The 22,861-nt window shown below is 34.7% G+C and overlaps 1 protein-coding gene across 1 annotated transcript in view; it reads left to right on the top strand.

The window, feature by feature from the left end:
• The window catches only part of LOC132719166 (protein sidekick-like), a 52,972-nt gene that overhangs the window by 12,179 nt on the left and 17,932 nt on the right, over window positions 1-22,861 (top strand). The window contains exons 7-26 of the mRNA XM_060702910.1: window positions 5,267-5,391; window positions 7,387-7,557; window positions 9,481-9,774; window positions 10,156-10,305; window positions 10,920-11,105; window positions 11,623-11,912; window positions 12,983-13,218; window positions 13,690-13,790; window positions 14,240-14,338; window positions 15,134-15,325; window positions 16,180-16,340; window positions 16,976-17,188; window positions 18,517-18,600; window positions 19,324-19,474; window positions 20,103-20,218; window positions 20,606-20,795; window positions 21,305-21,403; window positions 21,748-21,942; window positions 22,364-22,562; window positions 22,734-22,837. Coding sequence (XP_060558893.1) covers window positions 5,267-5,391; window positions 7,387-7,557; window positions 9,481-9,774; window positions 10,156-10,305; window positions 10,920-11,105; window positions 11,623-11,912; window positions 12,983-13,218; window positions 13,690-13,790; window positions 14,240-14,338; window positions 15,134-15,325; window positions 16,180-16,340; window positions 16,976-17,188; window positions 18,517-18,600; window positions 19,324-19,474; window positions 20,103-20,218; window positions 20,606-20,795; window positions 21,305-21,403; window positions 21,748-21,942; window positions 22,364-22,562; window positions 22,734-22,837 — 3,356 coding nt within the window. The remainder of the gene's footprint in view (window positions 1-5,266; window positions 5,392-7,386; window positions 7,558-9,480; window positions 9,775-10,155; window positions 10,306-10,919; window positions 11,106-11,622; window positions 11,913-12,982; window positions 13,219-13,689; window positions 13,791-14,239; window positions 14,339-15,133; window positions 15,326-16,179; window positions 16,341-16,975; window positions 17,189-18,516; window positions 18,601-19,323; window positions 19,475-20,102; window positions 20,219-20,605; window positions 20,796-21,304; window positions 21,404-21,747; window positions 21,943-22,363; window positions 22,563-22,733; window positions 22,838-22,861) is intronic.

Raw genomic sequence — 22,861 nt, 5'->3', positions numbered from 1 at the left:
TGATTGCATGTTTTGGTCAAGATTTGATCAAACTTACAATAATAGTTTTGGTTATATAAGAATAAATGCATTTAATGTGTTGTTCATTGTAAAAAATTCCTGTTAAATATGATAGACTGCCTACTTTTGTAAGTTTTAGTGACAGAGTTATTGAACTTGTCCACATCTTACCACTTTCTGTTAGATACAATGTATGCTCCAATTCAAGCTGAAATATTTTATGGATATTACTATAAATGTATTCAATGTAGTCAAGTTTGAAAAACTATTAACCCATTACTTCATATACACGCCTTTTAACGCCTTTTTCACCCCCCCCCCCCCTTTTTGTTGTCTCAAATGATAAAAAAATGCCTTATTTAGGCCCCAAACACTTGTTTTTGTTTGAGAAATGTTGTTAAAAAAGTGACCTCTTTTTCGGCGCGGCCCCCCAACCAAAAGATACATCAGGGGGTTGGCAGAAGGGGGATGTGCCCCCTTCTGTTTGGGGGGTTTGAAGGGGGGCGGAGTCCCCCTCATTGCCAAGAAAAATTTTGGACTTGTGAGAGGCTGTAAATGACCCCAGATTGATCATAAGGTAACGTGTAACCAACGCTGAAAAGCATTTGACTCTATCTCAATCCATTGAGAAAGTGCAGCACTTTGAAATCAATTTTGATGGAAAAAATCAACGCAAAATAGTGATTTTTGGCAATTTTGAGATGTCCCCTCGTTGCCATGGTAACAGAAAATTTAAGCCTGAGCATGTTGTTGCAAGTGCAATGGTCCAGTCAACATTTGTGCCAAGTTTGATTAGTGTTGAAGCAGTTTTTATAGTATTATAGCAATTTGAACTTGTAACGGGAGACTTTTCAATGAAAACAGCCATTTTTCACAAAATGCTCATGAAGTAATGGGTTAATGAAAAAAAAAAAAAATCTACAAAACAACAATTTTTCTTCAAATTTATATGACAGGCCATGTTTAAACATGAAAAAACGCGATTTAGGGTAATTTCAAGTATTTTCATCATTTTCAGTTAACCCATTACTTCATATACACGCCTTTTAACGCCTTTTTCACCCCCCCCCCTTTTTGTTGTCTCAAATGATAAAAAAATGCCTTATTTAGGCCCCAAACACTTGTTTTTGTTTGAGAAATGTTGTTAAAAAAAGTGACCTCTTTTTCGGCGCGGCCCCCAACCAAAAGATACATCAGGGGGTTGCCAGAAGGGGGATGTGCCCCCTTCTGTTTGGGGGGTTTGAAGGGGGCGGAGTCCCCCTCATCGCCAAGAAAAATTTTGGACTTGTGAGAGGCTGTAAATGACCCCAGATTGGTCATAAGGTAATGTGTAACCAACGCTGAAAAGCATTTGACTCTATCTCAATCCATTGAGAAAGTGCAGCACTTTGAAATCAATTTTGATGGAAAAAATCAACGCAAAATAGTGATTTTTGGCAATTTTGAGATGTCCCCTCGTTGCCATGGTAACAGAAAATTTAAGCCTGAGCATGTTGTTGCAAGTGCAATGGTCCAGTCAACATTTGTGCCAAGTTTGATTAGTGTTGAAGCAGTTTTTATAGTATTATAGCAATTTGAACTTGTAACGGGAGACTTTTCAATGAAAACAGCCATTTTTCACGAAATGCTCATGAAGTAATGGGTTAATGAAAAAAATAAAAAAATCTACAAAACAACAATTTTTCTTCAAATTTATATGACAGGCCATGTTTAAACATGAAAAAACGCGATTTAGGGTAATTTCAAGTATTTTCATCATTTTCAGTTAACCCATTACTTCATATACACGCCTTTTAACGCCTTTTTCACCCCCCCCCCTTTTTGTTGTCTCAAATGATGAAAAAATGCCTTATTTAGGCCCCAAACACTTGTTTTTGTTTGAGAAATGTTGTTAAAAAAAGTGACCTCTTTTTCGGCGCGGCCCCCAACCAAAAGATACATCAGGGGGTTGCCAGAAGGGGGATGTGCCCCTTCTGTTTGGGGGTTTGAAGGGGGCGGAGTCCCCCTCATCGCCAAGAAAAATTTTGGACTTGTGAGAGGCTGTAAATGACCCCAGATTGATCATAAGGTAACGTGTAACCAACGCTGAAAAGCATTTGACTCTATCTCAATCCATTGAGAAAGTGCAGCACTTTGAAATCAATTTTGATGGAAAAAATCAACGCAAAATAGTGATTTTTGGCAATTTTGAGATGTCCCCTCGTTGCCATGGTAACAGAAAATTTAAGCCTGAGCATGTTGTTGCAAGTGCAATGGTCCAGTCAACATTTGTGCCAAGTTTGATTAGTGTTGAAGCAGTTTTTATAGTATTATAGCAATTTGAACTTGTAACGGGAGACTTTTCAATGAAAACAGCCATTTTTCACAAAATGCTCATGAAGTAATGGGTTAATGAAAAAAATAAAAAAAATTACAAAACAACAATTTTTCTTCAAATTTTTATGACAGGCCATGTTTAAACATGAAAAAACGCGATTTAGGGTAATTTCAAGTATTTTCATCATTTTCAGTTAACCCATTACTTCATATACACGCCTTTTAACGCCTTTTTCACCCCCCCCCCCTTTTTTGTTGTCTCAAATGATGAAAAAATGCCTTATTTAGGCCCCAAACACTTGTTTTTGTTTGAGAAATGTTGTTAAAAAAGTGACCTCTTTTTCGGCGCGGCCCCCCAACCAAAAGATACATCAGGGGGTTGCCAGAAGGGGGATGTGCCCCCTTCTGTTTGGGGGGTTTGAAGGGGGGCGGAGTCCCCCTCATCGCCAAGAAAAATTTTGGACTTGTGAGAGGCTGTAAATGACCCCAGATTGATCATAAGGTAACGTGTAACCAACGCTGAAAAGCATTTGACTCTATCTCAATCCATTGAGAAAGTGCAGCACTTTGAAATCAATTTTGATGGAAAAAATCAACGCAAAATAGTGATTTTTGGCAATTTTGAGATGTCCCCTCGTTGCCATGGTAACAGAAAATTTTAGCCTGAGCATGTTGTTGCAAGTGCAATGGTCCAGTCAACATTTGTGCCAAGTTTGATTAGTGTTGAATCAGTTTTTATAGTATTATAGCAATTTGAACTTGTAACGGGAGACTTTTCAATGAAAACAGCCATTTTTCACAAAATGCTCATGAAGTAATGGGTTAATGAAAAAAAAAAAAAAAATCTACAAAACAACAGTTTTTCTTCAAAATTATATGACAGGCCATGTTTAAACATGAAAAAACGCGATTTAGGGTAATTTCAAGTATTTTCATCATTTTCAGTTAACCCATTACTTCATATACACGCCTTTTAACGCCTTTTTCACCCCCCCCCCCTTTTTGTTGTCTCAAATGATGAAAAAATGCCTTATTTAGGCCCCAAACACTTGTTTTTGTTTGAGAAATGTTGTTAAAAAAAGTGACCTCTTTTTCGGCGCGGCCCCCCAACCAAAAGATACATCAGGGGGTTGCCAGAAGGGGGATGTGCCCCCTTCTGTTTGGGGGGTTTGAAGGGGGGCGGAGTCCCCCTCATCGCCAAGAAAAATTTTGGACTTGTGAGAGGCTGTAAATGACCCCAGATTGATCATAAGGTAACGTGTAACCAACGCTGAAAAGCATTTGACTCTATCTCAATCCATTGAGAAAGTGCAGCACTTTGAAATCAATTTTGATGGAAAAAATCAACGCAAAATAGTGATTTTTGGCAATTTTGAGATGTCCCCTCGTTGCCATGGTAACAGAAAATTTAAGCCTGAGCATGTTGTTGCAAGTGCAATGGTCCAGTCAACATTTGTGCCAAGTTTGATTAGTGTTGAAGCAGTTTTTATAGTATTATAGCAATTTGAACTTGTAACGGGAGACTTTTCAATGAAAACAGCCATTTTTCACAAAATGCTCATGAAGTAATGGGTTAATGAAAAAAATAAAAAAATCTACAAAACAACAATTTTTCTTCAAATTTATATGACAGGCCATGTTTAAACATGAAAAAACGCGATTTAGGGTAATTTCAAGTATTTTCATCATTTTCAGTTAACCCATTACTTCATATACACGCCTTTTAACGCCTTTTTCACCCCCCCCCCCCCCTTTTTTGTTGTCTCAAATGATGAAAAAATGCCTTATTTAGGCCCCAAACACTTGTTTTTGTTTGAGAAATGTTGTTAAAAAAAGTGACCTCTTTTTCGGCGCGGCCCCCCAACCAAAAGATACATCAGGGGGTTGCCAGAAGGGGGATGTGCCCCCTTCTGTTTGGGGGGTTTGAAGGGGGGCGGAGTCCCCCTCATCGCCAAGAAAAATTTTGGACTTGTGAGAGGCTGTAAATGACCCCAGATTGATCATAAGGTAACGTGTAACCAACGCTGAAAAGCATTTGACTCTATCTCAATCCATTGAGAAAGTGCAGCACTTTGAAATCAATTTTGATGGAAAAAATCAACGCAAAATAGTGATTTTTGGCAATTTTGAGATGTCCCCTCGTTGCCATGGTAACAGAAAATTTAAGCCTGAGCATGTTGTTGCAAGTGCAATGGTCCAGTCAACATTTGTGCCAAGTTTGATTAGTGTTGAAGCAGTTTTTATAGTATTATAGCAATTTGAACTTGTAACGGGAGACTTTTCAATGAAAACAGCCATTTTTCACAAAATGCTCATGAAGTAATGGGTTAACAGTGAATAGGCAAGGATCTATCAGCTAGTGGCTGAGTGGTTAACACTTTCAACTAGTATTCTGGCAGCATGGGTTCAATCCTGTCCTGGGGCAAGCTATGGCTTCCTTTACCAAGAAAATTCACACTCATTGTTTAGTACTGGTTGGTCTATTGAATGGATACAGAAGTTTTGCTAAAAGCTTGTAGCTTCCCATATAATCCAAAATAGTTTACAAGGATCTACTGATGGTTGATGACCATATTAATTTTGATATTGATACCTAGTTAAAAAAAAAACAAACTCATTTATGACTTAATTGTCATCAGACTTGGTCAGGGTGCTTGTCTAGGTAATTTGCTCTGATGAGTTGGAACATGTATCATCTTGGATGAAAAACTAGGTCACAGTAGCTAAAAACTGAAAAACCTTGTTCACACTCTAGTGGCTACTGTTTTGACCCAAATATCTTGGAAATCGGTCTGAAAGTTTGCTTTGATAATTTCTAGGTCAAGTTAGAATATGGGTCACCTGGGTTATAAGATAGGTCATACTGCTTGAATATGGAAAAACCTTGTTAACACCTGTCTGCAGAAAAATATATATATGTAATGGCATGTGCTAATTTCTTGTTTTACAGTAGCTACACATTACATCCGAATGGTTCACTGACAGTTAGTCAGTTAGACCTAGAACACGATGGAGTATACCAATGTTTTCTACGTAACGCTGCAGGGGAAACGGCAAAAGCCACCTGGCTTAAAGGTAAATATAATATTTTTGTCTGTATTTCCTGTCTAAAGGCCTTAAGTGGTTAGTGTAACTGGTCATTACTCCAGTAGTGTTCTTCAGAGCTTGTATTTTCGTATGTTGTATATCAAACTTTATAAAGTAAATATTACTTGACTTGACAGAATGATTGCTGCTGTAAATATTAAGATTTTTGCAAAATTGCATCTTAAGCTCACCAGAGCTTGCTCAGGGTGATATTTTAGGATTGTTGAATGTGCGTTGTCGGTTGTCTGTCGTCTGTTGTCTTTTTTTCCATCCACATTTGTTCCATAACACTCTAGCGATCACTTTTATGCCTCAATCATCATCAGACTTTGTCAGGATGTCTAGGTTATTGCTCTGATGAGTTTGAACATGGGTCATTTTGAATGAAAAACTAGGTCACAGGAGCTAAAAATAGAAAAATGTCGTGAACACTTTACTGGCTACTGTTTTGATCCAGATATCCTGGAAATTAGTCTGAAAGTTTGTTTTGATGATTTCTAGTTTAAGTTTAAATATGGGTCACCTGGGATCAAAAACTAGGGTCACACCCCCAAATATGGAAAAACCTTGTTAACACTCTAGTGGTCACATTTTTTACTCAATTGTCATCAGACTTGGTCAGGATGCTTTTCTAGGTAATTGCTCGGATGAGTTTGAAAATGGGTTATCTTGGATGAAAAACTAGGTCACAGGAGCTAAAAATAGAAAGATCTTGGTCACACTCTAGTGGCTACTGTTTTGATCCAAATATCCTGGAAATTGGTCTGAAAGTTTGTTTTGATGATTTTTAGGTCATGTTCGAATATGGGTCACCTGGGGTCAAAAATAGGTCACATTGCTCAAATATGGAAAACACTTATTAACACTCAAGTACTCAACTGTCATGAAACTTGGTCAGGATGCTTGTCTAGGTAATTGCTTGGATGAGTTTGATTGGTCAAGTGAGCTCTCTCTAGGGCCATCTTGACCCTCTTGTTGATCATATTTGGGAAATTAATCATCTCACTTTTAGTTTGTTAATGTTTGTACTAGTCTACAGGATGCTTAATTAATGTTTTAAAAGGGAAAGGTTTTTTACTGGGGTTTTTGTGATTAAACTATCCCCGCCAGTTTAGAAAAACAATGGTCCTTACAATTAAAATAAATTTTTTTTATTTATAATGTATATTTTTTATAACCCTGGAAAAAGTTTTCCCCCCCTAAAAAGATCACAGCCCCCGGGCTGATATAAAAAAATCCTGGAAAGGGGGCGGGTGGCCCGGTTTACATGTGAGACTTTAAAAGGTTTCTCCTTTAAAACCTTTTAGTTACCCCGGAAAAAAAAGGGGAAAAAAATTATAATTTTTTTAAATTGGGTTAAAAAGTAAAAAAAAATTTTTATTTTTAGTTTCTTTTAGAAGTAACATTGGGGGTTAGTTTACATAAAAACTTTTCCATATAAAACAAACCTAAATTGTTTGGTCAGGTTTAAAAAACCAGAAACAATGTTTTTTCACCTAGGAGTTATAGGATTCAGGGCCAGTTATGATTATCATTGCAGACTGCTAATGGCTGAGTGTTGTCAGTACTAGACACTATTTCCTTTAATAACAAAGAAAGTCTTTTGTAAATAATTCTGTTTGATTTGCCTATTTCATCAATACTAAAAGTGGCTCTTTTTTATGAAGTGAATAAATCATTAAGGTGTAAATGATTTAAGAAATACCTAAATACTATTTTGTATCCTTAAATCTTATCAAAATGTAATTAACAGGTATATTTTCCCTTCCTGATAGTGTTTTAAAATGTAAATGTAAAAAATGAGTGAAAGGCAAGTCATTGTAAATAAACGCTACATGTTTCAGTGCAACAGTTGAGGTGACACTTAATTCATTTCAGATTTCTAAAGAATAATGGCTTCATCATTTAAGCAAGGAATCACTAAGTATTAAATTGTATTTTATTGACAGGTTTGAATTTCTTTTTGAAATCTTATTCTTACAGAAATATCTGGAGGAGGCAGTGTAGATATCACAGACTCTGGACGGTTCCAGGTCCTGGAACGTGGAGAGCTGCTCATAGTGTCCACAGAGAGAGGAGATTCTGGAATATATATCTGCAACTCTTCGAACAGTCAAGGTCACATCTCTGCATCAGCCTCACTCTCAGTCTATGGTAAGTTCCTGTTTGGTATCAGAAGAACAGTTGTACTAACAATTCAGCTTTTTAGCTCACCTGTCACTTTGTGACAGGGTGAGCTTTTGTGATCGCTTTTCGTCCGGCGTCCGTCCGGCCAGCATCCGTAAACTTTTACTTTAAATGACATCTCCTCATAAACCACTAAGCCAATTTCATCCAAACTTCACAGGAATGTTCCTTTGGTGGTTACCTTTGAAAATTGTTCAAAGAATTGAATTCCATGCAGAACTCTGGTTGCCATGGCAACCAAAAGAAAAAAACTTTAAATATCTTCTTCTAAAAAACCCAAAGAGCTAGAGCTTAGATATTTGGCATGAAACATCTTCTAGTGAGTGTCTACCAAGTTTGTTCAAATAAAAGCCCTGGGGTTAAAATTGGCCCTGCCCCAGGGGGTCATTGATTTTCCCTATATGTATATAGTTATTACTTAAAAAATCTTCTTTTATAGAACCCCAAGAGCTAGAGCTAAGATATTTAGCATGAAACATCTTCTAATGGGTGTCTACCAAGTTTGTTCAAATAAAAACCCTAAGGTCAAAATTGGCCCCACCCAGGGGGTCATTGATTTTTCCTATATGCATATAATAAAAACTTAGAAATCTTCTTTTAAAGAACCCAAAGAGCTAGAGCTAAGATATTAAGCATGAAACATTTTCTAATGGATGTCTACCAAGTTTGTTCAAATAAGAGCCCTTGGGTCAAATTTGGCCCCGCCCCAGGGGGTCATTGATTTTCCCTATATGAATAGAGTAAAAACTTAAAAATCTTCTTTTCAAGAACCCAAAGAGCTAGAGCTAAGATATTTAGCGTGAAACATCTTTTAATGGGTGTCTACCAAGTTTGTTCAAATAAGAGCCCTGGGGTCAAAATTGGCCCCGCCCCAGGGGGTCATTGATTTTCCCTATATGAATATAGTTAAAACTTAAAAATCTTCTTTTAAAGAACCCAAAGAGCTAGAGCTAAGATATTTAGCATGAAACATTTTCTAATGGATGTCTACCAAGTTTGTTCAAATAAGAGCCCTGGGGTTAAAATTGGCACTGCCCTGGGGGACATTAATTTTCCTTATATGTGTATAGCAAAAACTTAAAAATCTTCTTCGAAAAAAACGGACCAGCTAGAGGTTAGATGATAAGCATGAAACATCTTCTATTAAGTGTCTATAAAGATTGTTCAAATAAATCTGTAGGGTCAAAACCTGCCCCAGGGGTGTCATTGTTTTTAAATATATGTGTAAAACTTTTAACTGGCCCCACTCTGGGGGGGGGGGGGGGTATATACAGGTGAGCGACTTCAGGGCCATCATGGCCCTCTTGTCTTTGAAGTCTTGGAAGATTTCTTTTAGATTTAATTTTTCTGAAGCTTTATTTTAAATATATTTATTGTAGGACAAATGTGAAGAAAACTTGATGCTCATTTTAAACACCGTAGAGTTTGCTTCCTGGAACTTATCAGTGCTGATGAAAACTAACAAGTATTGATGTATTATGGTGAAACATGGTCATGATCTCAGTATGACTCAAAAACATCATCCCTGCATTGAAAGGCAGACATCTTAAAGGAAAGCAACCGCTCTCCTCAATGCTTTGACCCATGAGGCCCAATTTGTATTAAAGCAGTCTTGAGAATATAAAAGGTTTTAAATAAAGAATGTGTTGCCGCATGGCCAAGCGGTAAGCATGCCAGACAAGTAACTCAAGGTCATAATAGCAGATTTAAACCCTGAGAGGGGGAGCCGTTATTTCCTTGAGCAAAAAACATTATACTCTTTGCTCGGTACTGGTTAGTTCCAACAACAGTTTATAAAGTTTCTCTTTAAGCTGAAAGCTTCCTACACAGTTGAACTAAAAAAAATTCTGTAATGAAAAATTCAAATGTGTTTATTTTTGTTCTAAACAGTGAGAACACAGATCATTCGTCCACCTCAAGATCAAAGGATTATTAAAGGATCTACTGCCACATTTTACTGTGGAGTTTCACACGATCCAAACATTCAGGTAACCTGGAAATGGACTCACCAAATGTTACACACGGAAACAATCTTAGAGATTACCTCCGATGGGAGACGGAACATTGCTGCTGACGGCACTCTGACCATTAATGGCATAAATAATATTGATATAGGGTCCTACACATGTCATGTGACATCCACAGGAGGAAATGACACCAAATCTGTGTCACTCACAGTCATTGGTATGTGTTTTTTGACACTTTTTCTTTATTTGTTGTATCAAAAGTGCAGTGAATATCACATATATATTTGTTACTTCATAAACGTAAAGATTTGATGTTTGGTGCTAGATGGGTATTTTAAGGATTTATGTGGTCTTCAAGCATGTGTAACATATTTTATGTACTTTATTAACCCTTAGTCTGCTGATGACAACTGATTCTACTCATTCGACTATTGCATACAAAGCTCAGTCTATCTTTTAAAAATTTTAGGGTTTAGAATTTTGTATTTGTCAACAGAATGATATCGCATTGTCACATAAGACAAAAGTCACTTAAAACAAGTGATAGCAGTGGCAAGATAGACTGTATTTTCAAAACTATTTCTTCTGTGTTTTTCAGAGTTACCACAAGCTCCAGTGATAACATCTGTGGTACTACATCCCAACGATGTGAGAGCAGTTATTGTTAGATGGAACCCAGGTTATGATGGTAACACAGCCATTACAAAGTTCAGTGTCCAGTACAAGGAGGTTCCTTTCGGAAATGAAGGTTTGTAAATGATCTTTCTTTAGACATATTATTTTGTAACTAAAATTGAAAGTTGTATATTTGAGTCACCCTCTGAAGATTGGCAAAGAGTCACTAAGTTTATGCCACATTCCCCTAAATTCTATGGGTTTCAAATCACAATTTAGACTTTGAATTCTTTTATGGAAGAAAGCAACAAAGCAATTCTATGGAAAGTAGGGGCTTCTAATTTTGTGTCTGCTCATGCCTGAAATAATGCACTGAGGGGCACTTCGAGTCTGTCTTCACATGTAATACCGATTATGTTTACATAAAAATAATTCAAGTCAATTTGGGCGTGAATAATTGGGTTTTTCTTAGTGCTATTTATAGCACATAATCCGTCTTGTTCTGTTATCATTACTGGGGTCGGGTATAAATACCCATCACCAGATGTACACCGAAACACCAAATATTGGAAGTTGCCATATGACCTTAACATTGCAAGTGTTACTCAAAACTCAGTTTTAAAATAAAAAAATGTGAACATGTTTATTTGGGTCAGTAATTTTGAAATTGAGTCAATAATTATTCATGTAGAGTTTTCAGTTTATACAATTTCTTATATAATTGCCATATATTTATCTGTACACCAGGAGCTGACAATGATCTAGGTTGGATAACTTCTGACGCTGACATTAATCCTGATGTACGAGAAGCTATGGTAACGGGTCTTCGGCCTGCAAGATATTACCAGTTCCGAGTGTTTGCCTCAAATGAGGTGGGGGAGGGTTTACCTAGTGCCCGTAGACCTGATCCAGCCCTTGAAATGCCCCAACAACGTAAGTTTGTTTTTGTTTACTTGAGTTGAGTTTCTTCTTGACTAACAGAAGATTGGGATTTTTTTCTTGAAGATTGCTCAACATACTGAGAATCTCTTGTTGGTTCTTTAGAGTGAAGAGTTAATAAGGATCATACACAGGGCCTCAGTTTAAAGGTTCATCTAATAGAAATTAGGGATTAAACTAAAATCTCAGGGCCTCAGTTTAAAGGTTCATCCAATAGAAATCAGGGATTAAACTAAAATCTCTAGATTTGATAGACAGTTTACCTGGAGAAAAAAATGTTCATTTTAAGTTTAATAAGGATTTTTTAAAAATTTAATTCTTTATGTTACAATTGGAATTTATGCAAACGATTATGAAATCAACCTAATTATTTGTTTATTAAAAATGATTCATGTGTTGTTTTTTTACTTTATGATAAAATTTATTTTTACAGTTAATGGAAAAAAAAATGTTCTGATATTGAAATGATTGTGTAAATTTCTATGTTTTACAATACTCTTATATTTTACAGCTCCCAGTAGTCCTCCAAAGGGATTTTTTGGAATGCCTAGCACAAATACTTCAGTGATCCTGGGTTGGCAGCCTCCAGATGAAGATACATGGAATGGTCCACTACAAGGGTACACTATACAGTACAAGTTAGCTGGTTATCCAAACAGCACATTTCAGAGGCAGACGGTCACACTGATGAGTGGGAATCCACGATATGAGCTCCGAGGTTTGGCATATTTCCAGGAGTATGAGATTCAGATAGCTGCCTATAATATCGAGGGTATTGGTGTATTCAGTAGTCTGATTCATGTAAGTTAATATGTTAAGTAAATTTTAAATATCTAAGGCCTTTTTAGCTCGACTATTCGATAAGAATAAGTAGAGCTATTGCAGTCACCCGAGCGTCGGCGTAACCACATAATTATGTTAAAGTTTTTGTAATAGTTCAAATATTTTCAAAGTCCATTGACATATGGCTTTGAAACTTTGCACACTTGTTCACCATCATGACCCCAACCTGTAGACAGGAGGAGGTAACTCTATCAAGCATTTTGACAGAATTATGCCCCTTTTTCGACTTAGAATTTACGTAAAGTTTTTGTAATAGTTCAAATATTTTCAAAGTCCATAGACATATGGCTTTGAAACTTTGCACACTTGTTCACCATCATGACCCCAACCTGTAGACAGGAGGAGGTAACTCTATCAAGCATTTTGACAGAATTATGCCCCTTTTTCGACTTAAAATTTACGTTAAAGTTTTTGTAATAGTTTAAATATTTTCAAAGTCCATTGACATATGGCTTTGAAACTTTGCACACTTGTTCAACATCATGACCCCAACCTGTAAACAGGAGGAGGTAACTCTATCAAGCATTTTGTTTACTATCAAGCACTAAGCATAGTCGAGCGTTGCTGTCCAACTAACAGCTCTTGTTAAATAATAAAAACATTTAAATACAAATATTGTCAGCTTATATCTTATCCTTCGGTCCTTTACTCTCGGGCTGATTGGATACATTTGTTGTATAGATTAGTAGTTTCAAATCAAAATCTATGCCAAGGGGAGACAATTTTCCATATTAGGAAGCTTAAAGGTTTGGTTAATCAACTTTGTATGTTAGAATGAGATATTAACCATGTATTTCTAATACAAGATGAATCATGCTTAAGTATTCATACAAATATTTTTCTATTCTTAGAACTTCATGAATACATTGTACGATACCTGTAGTGGGTCAGCATATGTGAAAAAAACAATCACTGATTTGCCAAAACATACCTCATATAAAAAATTATAGTTATTTTAAATACGAAATGAAAGATTAGTTGCCAAGAGACAAAAAATATTATTTAAATCGAACATTCTGTTACTATAGGTAATGACACTGGAAGGTCACCCGACTGCCCCACCAGAAAATCTAGAGGCTGTAGCATTAAATTCCACTGCTGTAACAGTTAAATGGACACCACCAAACCAACAGTTTATCAATGGGAGAAATTTAGGTTACAAGGTGCTAGGGAAGAGACTGAATGATATGCCGACAGAATTTGTTGTTGTTGTAGAACAGGATCAATCTAATCCTACAGGTGTACAGCAAACAGTCCTTCGACGGTATGTATCTTACATTATAAAGTCAACTTGTCTTTGACCCTAGGTTCTTTTTTATTTACTTTACATCTTATTTGTAAGTTTAATATATTATTCTTGTTTTTGTATAGAAATACTCAGTTGGTTGGTGTCTTAGAATCTACAAGCCACATCCAGCTAGCTTGTAGTAGAATAATAGTGGTTCTAATCGGGTGCCAGCTTATGCCTGAAGTAACACACAGAATTGTCCCGAAGGCCTTCCTTCACAAATAAAACTGGAAGGTCATCATATGATCTTAAAAGTGTGTGATTTATAACGAAACAAAACAAAATTATTACTCAAAAATTAAGCAGGCAGATCAAAAAATAAATTCTTGCTCACACTACTTAAATAGCAATTCTTTTTCCTTGATTTTATTGAAAAGACTTTTATCTTTTCATAAATTTAGTTTTGTTGATATTTAGTTGCTATGATATTTTACATATTACTTACAGGTTGCTGAAGTACACAGAGTACAATATCACAGTCTTGTGTTACACCAGTCAGGGAGATGGCCCAAAAGCTGTCCCTCAAACTGTCAGAACTGCAGAAGATGGTAAGTGATAAAAACTTTTATTACGTCAAGGTTGAACACTTTATATAAGTGCTAGTATTGATATGAACAAACCTATCCTATCAAATAGTGTCCAGCCTGTCCGTACATCACTGGAATCTATGTATCTCCTAGCTCCAGCAGGTAAGGGGATTTTGACCCCTGGTGTTGCTTTAAGTTTGTAACACCTGAGGTTTGCCAAAATCATCTTTCCTGTTTCGGCGCCATATGACCTAAATTGTGTTAGTGCACTGTAAAATCAAACAAAACAAACATCAGTAATAGTCCAGTCTGGCTGCAGTCTGACCAGGGTTAACACTATTTCCCTTACAGATTCTAAGAAGTAACAATTTAAGTCTTGATGCTGTAAATATAGTTAATATAGAAGTTGAGTTTTCATGGTTTGCTGAGATTTTTAAACTGAAAATGTAACTTTTGTTGTTGTATTTTAGTACCATCACAAGTGGGAAGTCTGACATTCAGTGACATTAGAGCTACATCCTTGAAAGTGAACTGGCAACCTCCCACTGAAATCAATGGAATTCTGTCAGGTATTGGATGCTAGTATTTTATCATTGTAATTATATCTTTGTGGAATTGAATTTTACTTAAAATTGTTAATGACATCTACCTTTTAAGTTCAGAAGTTACATTTTACTTCTTAAAATAGAAGTACATTGTATGTAATAAAGGAAGGTTGTTTATTCCTTATAACAAAAGTTTATGAAAATTTGATATTGTAATTTCACTATACATATTGCCTGATAGCTCAGTAAGAATCTAAAAATTAATTATTATGTTACTGTCTATAGATATATGACGTAGATAATTAAACACAGCAAAGCATTAAAATAATACAGAATTTGCTTGGAACAAAATTCAAACATACAGAAATACTGAAGGTTGCTATTGTTTTACATAGTCTTGTTTGCATGTACTAGTCTTACTTGTTCTTAAACGCAACAATCTAGAACTTTGTTAATTCAATTACAATAAGGATTTGATCTGAACTTTGTACACTCAAAAAATGAAAACTATGTTAGATGGGGTGCGATGTGGATTTGATATGAACCTTTTGACACTGAAAATGAGAACATGGTTATAAGGGGTGTGATATAGATTTGATATGAACTTTTTGGACTCTTGAAATGAAAAAGAGGCTAAATTTGTAAGATTGGATCCAGTAATGATTTCTATTAGAACATCACATGGTGCAAATCCTGAATGGGCATTGGTTGTTTTTTATAAGGTGTAAAATAAACTAATTTAGCATAGTCATTATGTCAGTTTATATTGTACACAATTGATTACACATTTCCACATCATAATGTGCATTTATAACACAGGTTACACATTGCTGTATCAGAAAAAGAATGACACTTCTACACAGCAGAGGGTTGACCTGCCTTCAAGTAATCTCACCTACACTGTGTTTAGCTTGCAACCCATGACCAAGTATACTATCTCAGTGTTTGCATCAACAAGTGTCGGACCAGGGCCATCAAGATCTGCAGACATAGAGTCAGGGGTTCCACCAGGTTGGTTAGTTAGTCATGTAGGCTCAACTCAAAGTTTTTTTCTCTTTTTTCATCATTACAGTTTTAATGCTAGATTTGCCTTAAGTCAAGTAAGTAATTGATATGTTATTTTTTGCCAACTTAAAAAAAGTAGACATCTATTGTGATATTTGTGGGCTTGGTTTGGAATGGAGAAAGAAGTGTTTCAAATATCAACTTTCTTTGGTAACTGATGAAAATGTAGTGGAGATTTTATTAATGAAATTCTACCTCCGTTGTTAGTGCCAAAAATCATTTCTAGTTGTAGAATGTTTTATTTTCAGGTGACAAAGTCATTGGGTGATCCCTGTTGCTCATATTTTGACTTGGTTGACTTGTTCTGTATTATTTTGACTCCCAATTTTCGAAATTCATATGTTGTCAAATAAACAATGAATAGAAATTACGAAGCAACAATGTGTTAATCATTATTTTATTAAATCACATGGATAAATTTATCATATGATCATAAACATTGTGTTTGATTAACAAATCAAAGCTACTTGATATAGGAAGAAATACTTGCATATTTTAGCTTACTCAATGAAATATTATTTCAGACACTGGCAGGTGATAACTTTGTTTGTTACCTATATTTTGTGGCAGGTTTAGGCCCAAGTACCAAGGAGATTAAGTTGATAAATTAAGATCTAAGATACTGCAAATTTTTAATAAACAGCGTCTTATATTTATGTAGGTCCATGTTTAAGCAAAAGTTTGTATATGTTATTTTTTTTTTACATACAAATTATTTTTTTAATTTTAAATTGTCAAATTTGTTTTGAAGAAGTTATTTCTCTTAGGGTGTGTCATGAACTCTTGTCTTTTTATTTCAGAGTTACCTTCCCCTCCGTACAATCTAGCTGTGTCTAATATTGATGCCAGGTCAGTGCTTTTACAGTTTTTACCTGGCTTTGATGGTAAAACTTCAATAACTTTGTGGATTGTAGAGGCCCTAGAAGGGATGCATGAAACCCAATGGAAAACTATATTTACGGTAATTTTAGTAAACATTTCTCTTATAAACTGGTATTCTATAAAAGCTTTTGGTACCATAATTTAAGTAATTGGTACTTAGTAAGAACTTAATATTACACAAGACTGCCCAATTAGTGGTGGCATGGCAGAGTGGTTAACACGTTGGACTAGTAATCTAATGATTGCTAGCAGCATGAGTTAAAACTCGAACAGGGGCAAGTTGTTTCCTTGAGCAAAAAACTTTACATTTATTGCTCAGTACTGGTTGGTTCCAGGAACGGATTCAAGAGTGTGTCTATAAGCTTATAGCTTCCAACACTATCAAACTATAATGAATTCTGTATAAACCAAAAGACTGCCCACTGAAATGAATAGAGTGGTAGACAATAGGGTTTTATGTTAACATTTCCTGAGAATGCAAGTCCTGAGTACAATATTAAGTCAAGACATTAATGAATGTGTACATTTAGAAAAGCATTTTACCATACTGTCTATTGTTCTAAAGAATTCTTATGGTTTCATCGGCCCTTTGATAATACATTAAAATATTTAGTACAAGTCTGCATATAAGTTTAGGTCATTTATTCTAATTTTCAAGTTTTTGTGTATTAATTACAAAGAACTGTTTATACAAATTTGTATCTATCTTTGCAGAAGAACAATCCATCAGCGAGATCTTTACAAGTGGAGAACTTAAAGCCATATACTCACTATAAGCTACGCATCACAGCGGAGAATATTGTTGGTCGCAGTGGTCCTAGTGAGCCTACACGGTTATTTCAGACAACTCAAGACGTCCCTGGCGCTCCACCTGGTAACGTCACAGTCCGAGCACTTAATGCCACAGCTTTACGTGTCAGTTGGACAGTATGTATATTAAACATAATACATCACAGTATTATCAGACAATTATTTGTTCAAGCTTGGTATCTTTTAAGGGTTTCATATGGTAGCCTAGAGGCACTAGTAAGCTATTGGGCACTTAAATAGAACCACAAACATGCCATAAGCTAGCCAGATGATATTCTCTCAAAGGAATCAAAGTCTATGGTGTGCCTCATAGCATTAAAGGACTTATCACATTGATTTTATTTTGAGGCTGTGTCAATGTAAAAGTGATATTTTTATTTTTAGCTCGACTATACGAAGTATATGGAGAGCTGTCCTACTCGCCCCGGCGTCGGCGTCCGCGTCCAGATTTCAGATTAAAGTTTTGGTGCAGTAAAATATTTTTCACTATAACTTTGTCATTTCTTAAGGTATCAACTTCAAACTTCAAATATATATACACCTTATCATCATCTAAACTTATGTGACAAGGTTCATAACTCTAGCACCAATATTTTCAGATTTATCTCCCCTTGAACTTAGAATTTTCCTTAAAAAATACTATTTTTTACTGTAACTTCTTTATTTCTTAAGGGATCAACCTCATACTTAAAATATATGTACCTTATCATCATCCACATGTTATGTGACAAGGTTCATAACTCTAGCACCAATATTGCAAGAATTATCTCCCCATAAACTTAGATTTTTATACTAGAAAAATGTTATTTTTTACTATAACTTTTTTAGTTTTAAAGGTATCTAACTCAAACTTCAAATACTTATTCCTTATCATCAATTACATTTTATGTGACAATGTTCATAACTCTTGAAGCAATATTTACAGATTTATCTCTCTTTGAACTTAAAATATTATAACTTCTTTACTTTTTAAGGTATATACTTCAAACTTCAAATATATATTTCTTATCATTATACACATGCTGTGTGACAAGGTTCATAACTCTAGCGTGACTATTTCTAGAATTATTCCCCTTGATCTAGGAATTTATGTTAACAAATGTTATTTTTTTACTATAACTAAATACATAATTATACATAATTCATTTTTCTTGCATAGTTTTGTCCTCCTTACTGTGTCCAGTATTTTATTAGTCGAGCTTCGCTGTCTCCTGTGACAGCTCTTGTTTAAACTAATTTAATTGAATATTTTCCTATGTTTTTAAACTTTTAATGACTTAAGCATAAGTCAATGTTATAATTATGTTTCGGAGATTATTCTCTATTATGATTCCATGATAGTGATATTGCAAACATTAAGCTACAAGCCAGTTGAAGGTTTTGTTTTTATGGTAAATAATGACATTGATTTTGTCAAAGATAATATTCAACTTTTAATTTTTCAGCCATTGTCAAAGGGTGATTGGAATGGTGAACCAAAAGGATATAGAATATCATATAAGCTTAAAGATGCAGGTGTAAACTTTCAGGTATACATTTCACAGAATATTCCTTTATGTATGCAGATTTAAATTTTAATGAAATACAGACTTGGCAAAATTACCGAATATGTCCAACTTTTAGCAAGGAAAGTCTTAATTGATTGTTTGACCAAAACAATCTGACTGACATGTCTGATTGTCCAAACAAATTTCATGAAGTTTGCTGGAGGCCAGAAATGCATTTTGGGCCACCTCAAAATTTAGAAAACACTATCTGTTGTATGCGATAAAATAAACAATGACCGCCTCTACGTGTTTCAGAAAAATTTAAATGACAACCCTGAGCCTGAAAATATTTCATGTTAGTTATCTATTATAATTATGTTGCTATTTTTGGTCAAATTTCATAAGAAAATAGTAATTGCTCTGAAATTATGATTTGAATTGAGTTTACTTTTGACTTCCTTTCATTTTGTTATTTATACAAATAACTTATATACAACGTATGTGATTTTGAATAAATGAATTCTGTTAGGACTTCCATTGGTCACTGACAAAATATTTGCCCTTCACAGCTGTAGCTTCACATCACATTGAAAACTTAACGTTATACGGGTACTTAGGTATTGTTGCTGTTTATTTACTTTGATGATTAAAAGATTATTAAAATCTTCTTGCTCAAAAATAGAGCTTTAAAATAATGAAAAAATGTTGTTGAAACCGAAACAAAAAATAAAATATGAGAACACAAAGTGTTATATCTGTATTCAGGTAGTAGATTTGGAGAATGGTATGAATCTAGATAGTGCTATACTAGGTGGTCTACAGGAATGGATGCAGTATGAAGTAAAGATGATAGCGTACAATGATGCTGGCAATAGTTCTGATAGTCCCATCACAATAGAGAGAACTAGAGAATCTGGTAAGTGAATATATATTTGATGCGAGTGTAGGACAAAATCCCTCTCAGATAAAAACCCTCTTGTCTGCCCTGTCATCTACATGGGAGGGCTTTTGTCCGCCTTGTTATTTTGTCGAAAGAGCTTTTGTCCACCATGCCATTTTAAGGGGAGGGCTTTTGTCCGCCTTGTCATTTTTGGACGGGAGGGCTTTGTCCGTCTCCCATTTGATGCTTATCTGTAGTATAATGGCTGAAGTTAACCTTCAGATTAAGGGGGGTGGGAGGTTGTTTTAATGTCAAACATAATCTAATCTAGTTGATAATGATCAATCTTGGTTTCATTTACATTGATTACTTTTGGTTCCACACACATGAAATAGGAATGATTATTTGATGGTTTACACATGGCTTATCAATACATTATTTGGTTTATTGACAATAGCATAGGGTTTCCTGATTTAAGTACATGAATAACATCTGCAAGCTGTTTAGGTAAATTGAAATTTTATTTTTTGTGTCTACTAATTTTATGGCTTTTATTGCCTTTGAATTGTTTTATAAACTTGTCTTCTTGAAAGCAGTTTTGAATTTTGTTACAATGGTTGATGAAACCACAGTCAGATTGAAATGTAATCATTGAAAATTTCAGTGCCAAGTGAGGGACCACAGAATGTACATGCAGCTTCTATATCATCTACTAGTGTTAATGTATCATGGGGCGACGTTCCTACATTACAACAAAACGGCATGATACTCGGCTTTAAGGTAATTATAATCATTTGTGACTGTGTTACATAAACTATATTCTTAATTCATGCCAATTTTTTTTAATTTGCAGTAAAAGGCTAATATTTCGGGTTTATGTTTTTTTTGCAGCTCGGGTTACTTGTGCAAATGGACTATTTTCAATTTCTTTGTGGCCCACTGCCTAATCAAAAAGGAAATACTTCTGTCATTTTAATTTTCAAAAATTACGATTTTTCATTTAAAAAGAGAAAAAACTAATGATTGATATCAAAAAAAGTAAAATTGAATATGTCTCCTTGTAAATATGAGAAAACTATTGAGAAATACGCCAGTCATTATCACTGAATTCAAATAGTTAAACTGTTAACTACATAAAATAATAGCCTAACATATGTTTGTAAACAGGTTGAGTATAGATCGTCGGAGAGAAATATTCCTACGCAGTCATTAGATGTTGCAGGTAATACAACCAACCATGTTATAGTAGATAATCTACGCAAGTATGTCACATATGAGATCCGAGTGTTAGCGTATACAAGAATGGGCGACGGTGTCCCCAGTGCACCAGAAGTCGTCGTACAAACTAATGCTGATGGTGAGTCAAGTTTGTTTGATTTGGTTAACACACATAATTATTACAAGATTGTTAATTTGAAGAACATTTACATTTTGGTAAATTTGATACAGATATTGATCGGTTTTGTTTAATTATGTTAACGTTAAGACACAACTTTTTTCTGTTCCATCAAAGTAATTTCTACCTAAAACACTTAGGTTTACTAAATGGTTACACTTTAGTTTATTATTAGTATTTAATTAAAATGACATGATTTAAAAAGGGACCATTGTTTTATATTGTAATTGTATTGTTGTTCATCAGTAGATTGTGTATGACTTTTACAAATGACTTATTGTTTTAACCAAAGAAAACCCATTTAACTCAATAAAAGAGAGTGAAGTTTAATGTAAATGAAATATATTAACATGTATGTGTTTTGTAAATTGGTAAGTTTTATATGTAAACAGTAACATAAAAATGTCAAATGTTATATTTATAGAGTAACATGTTCTATAACTGAATTGAATATTGTGTATATCTTTTAGTGCCTGGTCCCCCACAGATAATCTGGTTCCCAGATGTGTCTTACAGTGTGGTAACAGTAGTGTGGGAACCACCAGCAGAACCCAATGGCATAATTACAGGTAGACTTGAAACTTTATCAATGCTAGCATTATATTGCTGGGATGATTAAAGCTTTAAAGGGAGACAACTGAGTCTGTTTTTCCTTTCATATTAGTTTCTATAGTAGTATCCATAGTAAATGTTCTTTAATAAAGGTATACAAATTAAATATTGATATTCTAATGTCAAATTTTATTTAGTTATATGTTTCAAATATAGCTTGCTTTAAAAAAGAGAATGATTAATTCTTAAATTGTAATATTTGTTGTTTATTTTTGTTTGCAATACACATTTCATTAATTAATGATTTATCATTCCTTCCTGAAATAATCATTAGATAAAACTGTTGATAATTTGTATATAGGTTACATGGTGTCTTATAAACTTCGGGACAGCCTGGACGACTATGTGAACAGTTCCACTCTCAGTTCTCGAACTTTCAACTACACTGTTGGAAACTTACAGAGGCAAGCGTTTTATGAGTTTAGAGTGACAGCTAAAACAACCCTAGGTTGGGGAGAGACAGCCTCGGTGGAAGTCTTCACAATGGTCAACAGAAGTAAGTTTAAAATTATTGTTTTAGATATCAATTGTCTGGATTTTGAACATTTGAATCAAACCTTTTCTATGCCACCATTTTAGAACCAGACCGATTTATACATCCTAGCAGTCTGACCTGACTCGGGACTGTGCATGCTTAATATTATCAGTTGTATAGTAATATCCTGCATATTTACAAAGGTCTGTCCAATATCAAATTAGGACCAGTTCTGTTTAGTTTAAAAAATATAGCACTGTAATGGAAATACATCATTCAGCTTTTAGTCAATAATGGAGCTTGAATTAAAGCCAATTTTGGACAATTATTCTATGCTGTGATTAAGTACAAGGAATTGTGATGTAAGAAAACTTACAGGTCCTACAAATAACTGAAGTATATGTTTGACCAATTTGATACTAAATAAAGCTCTTCATTTCAGGTGCACCAGACAATCCTTCCAAGCCAACAATCAAGTCAAGCCAGGTTCAAGCCAGATCTGTTACTATCAGCTGGATACCGGCTCCATTTAATGGCTATGGTCCCTTGCGTAATTTTACAGTACAGTACAAGAATGGACAGTCTTGGATGTCAGTAAAGGAACCAATCCCACCCACAGTAACAACATATCCTGTTCAAGGGTTAGTTAATTCATAGATAAATATAATGAAATTATACTATTTAAAATATTATGTGAATTATATTTGGCTTATTTAGTATTAAAGACAATGTTATGTTTTTTATTTGGCACAAAATAATATGCTTATATTATGATATAAGTAAATGTTATTGTGATTTTTTTTAATTTTCAGACTGCGTCCCAATACAGAATATGTTTTTCGAGTAGCTGCAACAAATGATATTGGAACCAGTCCATTTAGTGTACAGTCTGATAGTGTGCGAACTCTGGAAGATTGTAAGTTTTTCGCATTTATTTGTA

The sequence above is a fragment of the Ruditapes philippinarum genome, unplaced genomic scaffold, assembly GCF_026571515.1.
Source record: "Ruditapes philippinarum isolate M1 unplaced genomic scaffold, ASM2657151v2 ctg1176_1_1_1_1, whole genome shotgun sequence".
Taxonomy (NCBI): Eukaryota; Metazoa; Mollusca; class Bivalvia; order Venerida; family Veneridae; genus Ruditapes; species Ruditapes philippinarum.
Note: the sequence above shows the minus strand (reverse complement) of the source record. Positions and strands in the feature narration are given on the sequence as shown.